At 45.5% G+C, this 6,000-nt stretch overlaps 1 protein-coding gene across 1 annotated transcript in view; it reads left to right on the plus strand.

Moving 5' to 3' along the window:
- LOC133470084 (transmembrane channel-like protein 3) overlaps positions 1-4,976 on the plus strand; it is an 82,658-nt gene extending 77,682 nt beyond the window's left edge. Inside the window, exons 20-22 of the mRNA XM_061757993.1 lie at positions 19-61; positions 162-408; positions 1,697-4,976. Of these exons, the coding sequence (XP_061613977.1) occupies positions 19-61; positions 162-408; positions 1,697-2,648 (1,242 nt within the window). The 3' untranslated portion in view covers positions 2,649-4,976. The remainder of the gene's footprint in view (positions 1-18; positions 62-161; positions 409-1,696) is intronic.
- Positions 4,977-6,000: the final 1,024 nt, after the last annotated feature.

Genomic DNA, 6,000 nt, shown 5'->3' on the forward strand with positions numbered 1-6,000 from the left:
TCTGTTTAATCCTTTTAGGAGCGCACTGATGATAAAAAGAAAGTCGTCCAGATCACTGCAGGTGTGCTATCTTGCATTATAGTTTTTTATTTATTTATTTGCATGTTTTTTGTGGGGGGCACTCTCACTTATCGGCACTGTAATATTTAACCTTTCCTCAGCACGACTTCAGGCTCCAGGAGAGGAAGTGGGGGATCCAAAGCCAGATGAACAGGAGAGTGACATCACTAGCCAGGATCCGTCCATCCAAACTCCCTCCCCACAACGGAACGGCAGCATCACAAACTTCCATACTCCTCGGCAGCCCAGTAACAGCATTCGCACAATTACTCAGTCTGCATCCCGGGGAGAGCTGAACAGACCTGTGGCTGGATCCTCCAGAAGTCCTGCCGCACACACCAAACATAGGTTGGAGCGCGTACCTAACACGTGTCAGAGAGAGAGATATGTTGATGAAAAAACAAACAATATAACTGGGTTTTGTCAAGAGAATGGATTTGAACACATTTTGACTGTATTGTGGAGTACAGTCTGGCCGCAATACAATATCATGGTTCACCTACTGTGGCCCCACAACATCGCAGATTTTTGGGTGTAACCTTTCTACTTGTCTATTGAGGAAATCGAAACCTTTTCACCTCTAGCGAGTGGGTCTGGAATGTATGGCAATGGGGGTTCACTCAGTGTTATTATTAGTATATACAGTACACAACCCACTTTGAGTTAAAACAAATGATTGCTAGCTAGATATAGATATTTAGAGAGAGAGCAAGAGACAGACAGAAATATACTGTGAGGGAGGCGGCACGGTGGACGACTGGTTAGAGCGTCAGCCTCATAGTTCTGAGGACCCGGGTTCAATCCCCGCCCCCACCTGTGTGGAGTTTGCATGTTCTCCCCGTGCCTGTGTGGGTTTTCTCCGGGCATTCCGGTTTCCTCCCACATCCCAAAAACATGCATTAATTGGAGACTCTAAATTGCCCGTAGGTGTGAATGTGAGTGCGCCTGGTTGTTTGTTTGTCTGTATGTGCCCTGCGATTGGCTGGCAACCAGTTGAGGGTGTACCCCGCCTCCTGCCCGATGACAGCTGGGATTGGCTCCAGCACGGCCGCGACCCTAGTGAGGAGAAGCGGCACCGAAAATAAATAAATACAAGATAAAAAGACTTACTGTATACAACTTCTGCCGCACCTTTTCCTCTGATTGGTTGCCTCCGTGTAGAAGACCCACTTATGAGGGCACACTTGTTTGCTATGTTGACAGTGGAGAGGTACTGTCGGTGGAGAGGTTCGCTAGTGATGTAGATAAGCTCGAAAAATTTGAAAGACCTGATTTCAGGCCTCAGGAATGCGAGGACAATTTTAATTCATATTTCACATGTTAACTGAGCCACCTTAGAACCAATATTACATCCCAAATATGAGAAAAAGTTGCTTTGGTAAAATATGGCACCTTTATTTGTTTCTGAGTACACATTTAGCAGGTCAAATTGACACATGAACATTTGTGGTTCACTTGTTTGTGGAAACAAATAGAGTTAAATGTGGTACAGTACTGTCCAAAGGCCTTGGGCCACCAGCTTTATTTTCACGACCTTTTTCCAAGTTACATGATTTTCTGAATTCTGCTAACAATAACATCTACGATAATTACAGTATATAGTCTGTTTCTGATATGTTGTCCTTCTTCATACCAGGCACACACCGTTTCTTGGAGGCCAGAGTGGTTCCTGTCACTCCAAGTCTTACTACCATAAGGCGTACAATCACCCACCCAGATCTTCTGACAACATCCACTCAGACCCCCTGTACAGGAAGACTCTACATGCTATACATCCTGTTGAACCGGCTGGGATCATTACTGCACACAACTATGGGGTTCGCCGTGGTCATGCCACCCGCTACGTGATTGTCAATGAACATGAACCTAGGAAGAAGCTGCTTCGCTCTGCCACACGTATCCCGCGCCATTACTTAATGGAGGAAGAGCCAGGAGAGATTCTGGAGCTCTACCCATGCAACATCAAGCGCTACACTCCTCGTACCCCACACCACCAAGCACACCCACATAGATCTCACCTGTCCCAACAAAATCTGAATGGAGAGGAGGAGAGAGAGGGGAAACGCAGAAGAAGAATATTGTTGGAGAAGGCTCATCGACCCTTTTCTCTATCTGACCTTCACCAGCCAGCACGCTTCTACATTGGTGACAGAGTCAAGAGCAACAGAGGGATGTACAGAGCCCAGGAAGAGGATGATGAAGAGGAAGGTGATATCAGATGGAGAAGTTTAAAGTCACGGTCTCAAGACAGTATAAGAGGAGCAGAGTCTCTACTGGTCAGAACCAGGCACCCCATGAATTCTCCAGGAAGACATGGCCAGTCCCCAACCAGCAGTAGGCATATGGAGCCATGTGTGAAATCAAAGACAAGACCAAAGTTGGAGCACGCTCTGACTGAGTCTGACTCCGCCTCCCTGGCCTCAAGCAGTGATCAGCAGAACAGTGGTACAGACCAGTACATTCAAGTCATCCACAACAAGGAGCGTGATCTCAAGTCTGACACCAGGCAAGGAAAGTTATCCAAAGAGAGGTTGAAACTAACCTTGGATTCCCTTGAATCAAATGACCTGGTTTGTTCCAATGTATGATATTTTGGAACAGCTACCGTGGTAATATTATGAGCAAATGTGCGAATTTATAGTTTAAGCCAATAGAAATGTAATTTTATTTTCTTGCTCATGTAGTCTTCTTGTATTGTTAATGCATTATTGTAACAATATGTAAAGATAAAAGCTAATTGTGTTTCAATCAGTTAGTGTGAAGCGTTCCATCAAAAATAATAATTAGTCTGAATGCACATACAATAACAATCATCATGTCGCCTTCATTTGACACAGTCCGTAAATTTTAAAACATCAGTAAACCCAATAAATAACAATGAACTTAAACATTCTCTGTGAATTCTCCTGGTACAGCAGGTTGTCAAACTAATTTTAACCGCAGGCTTCATCTGAGTTATGGTTGCCATCAGAGAACCAATCATAACAGTGAAACCATGCATATAATTTTACAGTGCTCAATTTAAATGAGCATATTCCCAATGAGTAAGCTTTTTATCCATTTCTCTGTGATCAGAAAAGCATTTTTTTTAAATCACAATTAGACTCAACTGCAGTTGAATTCAAACCATTCATATCTAAAATTTAGCTTTTCTAGACTTTATTGGAGTGCAATTTTCATTTATTGCAAAATGAAATTCATTTGTTGGAAAAAGTGTGGGCACATTGACACATTTAATTTGCAATCAATGGCCCACATTCATGAGAGTATATTGTAGTTTCAGGAATGCTGAATGCCGCCCCATCGATTCATGTATGCTCTCTACCCAATAAAATGGACGAGCTTCATCTTCTCACAAAGACCAGTAAAGAGTTCGGACGTTCTGCTGCCCTGTGCTTCACGGAGACATGGCTTTGTGAACGCCTCCCCAATGGCGCCGTAATGCCTCCGGGCTTCTAACTACACCGAGCGGACCGCGTCATGGAGCCATCGGGGAAAACGAAAGGTGGCGGAATATGCTTCTGTATCAACGAAAAATGGTGTACTGACGTCTCGGAGCTCAACACACTGCAGCCCGGAATCGCTGTTTTTGAACTGTAAGCCATTCTACTCGCCATGCGAGTTCGCCTCTTTCATCCTCATGGGTCTCTACATTCCTCCCCAGGCTGACACAAACGCTGCACTGCTAATGCTTGCTGAACAAGGAAACGAACTTAAAAAAAAAAAAACACCCAGATTCACCCCTCATTATTCTTGGGGACTTTAGCAAAGCTAAACTGAAACACAAACTCCCTAAATAGAAGGAGCACATTGACTGTCCTACCAGGGAAAACAACATTTTAGACCACTGCTATGCTACACGAAATGACACATACCGTGCTATCCTCCGTGCAGCTCTGGGTTCGTCTGATCACTGCTTAGTTCACTTAATACCAACATCCAGGCACAAACTTAAATGTGCGAAGCCGATGGTGAAAACAGTGACGAAGGGGACCAATGCAAAGATAGAACTTCAAAGCTATTTAGATGTCTTTGAAACTTCAACTGGCAGCCTGGATGAATATATAGTGTGTCACATCCTACATCACTTTTTGTGAAGGTCTGTGTACCAAGAAAGACATTTTGGACATTCAGTAACAACAAGCCGTGGTTCACTGCCAAACTAAAGCAACTTCCCCAGGCTAAAAAGGACACCTACTGGAGTGTGGAAAGAGCCCTGTACAATCGCACTAGAAATCAGATAACAAAAAAAATTGACATCGCAAAGAGAAATTGTGCAGCAAAGATGGAAAAACAATTTAAATCAACGACTCTAAATCAGTATGGCTAGGATTAAAATTGCTAGCCAACTACAAGCGACCATCCTCCCAAGCGGCAAACAAAAGAGGATTAGCTGACGACTTCTACTGCAGATTTGAAATGGACAGTTTCAAACCCCACATCCATCCTGTTGTACCACCAACCACCATGGCACCTCTGACTTCTGCGTTGACTATTCATGAACAGGATATGAGATGCATCTTCAAACTACAAAAGATCAACAAAGCGGCGGGTCCAGATCTTGCGTCCCCATCCTGCCACGAAGTCTGCGCGGACCAGCTCGTTCCAGTCTTCACACAGCTCTTCAATAGATCTCTGGAACTGTGTGAAGTACCATCCTGTTTTAAACGCTCAACCATCATCCCAGTCCCTAAGAAACCTGCAATTCCGGGTCTGAATGACTACAAGCCTGTCGCCCTGACATCTGTGGTCATGAAGTCATTTCAACGCATCGTGCTGGATCACCTCAAGTGTATCACAGGACCCCTGCTGGATCCCCTCCTGCTGGACCGAGCAAACAGGTCTGTGGATGATGCATTAACATGGGACTGCACTTCATCTTAGAACACCTCGAGGATGCGGAACTTACGCTAGGATCCTGTTCGTGGACTTCAGCTCTGCGTTCAACACCATCATCCGCAAATTCCTTTCCTCCAAGCTTCTCCAGCTCAGCGTCTCGCCTGCTATCTGGATTTACAGCTTCCTGACGGGCAGGACACAGCAGGTGAGGCTGGGGGACACCAACTCATCCACACGCGAGTGCCCCAAGGATGTTTCCTCTCTCTGCTGCTCCTCTCTCTCTACACCGACTGCACCTCAACGCACCTGGCCGTCACACTCCTGAAGTTTGCAGATGACACCACTGTCATTGGCATCATCAAAGACAGTGATGAGTCTGCGTATAAACAGGAAGTGGAGCGGCTGGAGCTGAACACCCTCAAGACTGTAAGAGATGATCGTGGACTTGAGGAAACATCCTTCACCACAGCTGCTCCTCAGGCTGTCCAACTGCCCTGTGTCAACTGTCGAGACCTTCAAGTTCCTGGGAATTCCAGTTTCTCAGGACTTGAAGTGGGAGACCGTCAACTCCATCCTCAAAAAGGCCCAGCAAAGGATGTACTTCCTGCGGCTTCTGAGGAAGCAGGGCCTGCCACTGGAGCTGTTGAGGCAGTTCTACACAGCGGTCATCAAATCAGTCCTGTGTTCATCCATCAGTTTGGTTTGGTGCTGCCACAAAAAAAGGACAAACTCTGACTGCAACAGACAAGTAGGACTGCCGGAAAAATCATCGGTACCCCCCTACTCACCCTTGAGGACATGCACACTGCCAGAACTAAAATCCTCTTGAACCCTCCACATCATTGTCAACACCTCTTCCAGCTCCTCCCCTCAGGTAGGCACTGTCGAATAATGCTAACTAAAATCAGCAGACATTCCAACAGCTTCTCCCCTCTTGCCATTAAATTGCTAGAGGCTAAGTGACTCGCCGTAGTGTGTTTTTATGTCTCAAAGTATTGAATGTCAAAATGGCTGTCTGTTGTCGTACTAGAGCGGCTCTAACTACCGGAGACAAATTTGTTGTGTGCTTTTGACATACTTGGCAATAAAGAGGGTTGTGAT

The sequence above is a fragment of the Phyllopteryx taeniolatus genome, chromosome 2 (assembly GCF_024500385.1).
Source record: "Phyllopteryx taeniolatus isolate TA_2022b chromosome 2, UOR_Ptae_1.2, whole genome shotgun sequence".
NCBI classification, from domain to species: domain Eukaryota; kingdom Metazoa; phylum Chordata; class Actinopteri; order Syngnathiformes; family Syngnathidae; genus Phyllopteryx; species Phyllopteryx taeniolatus.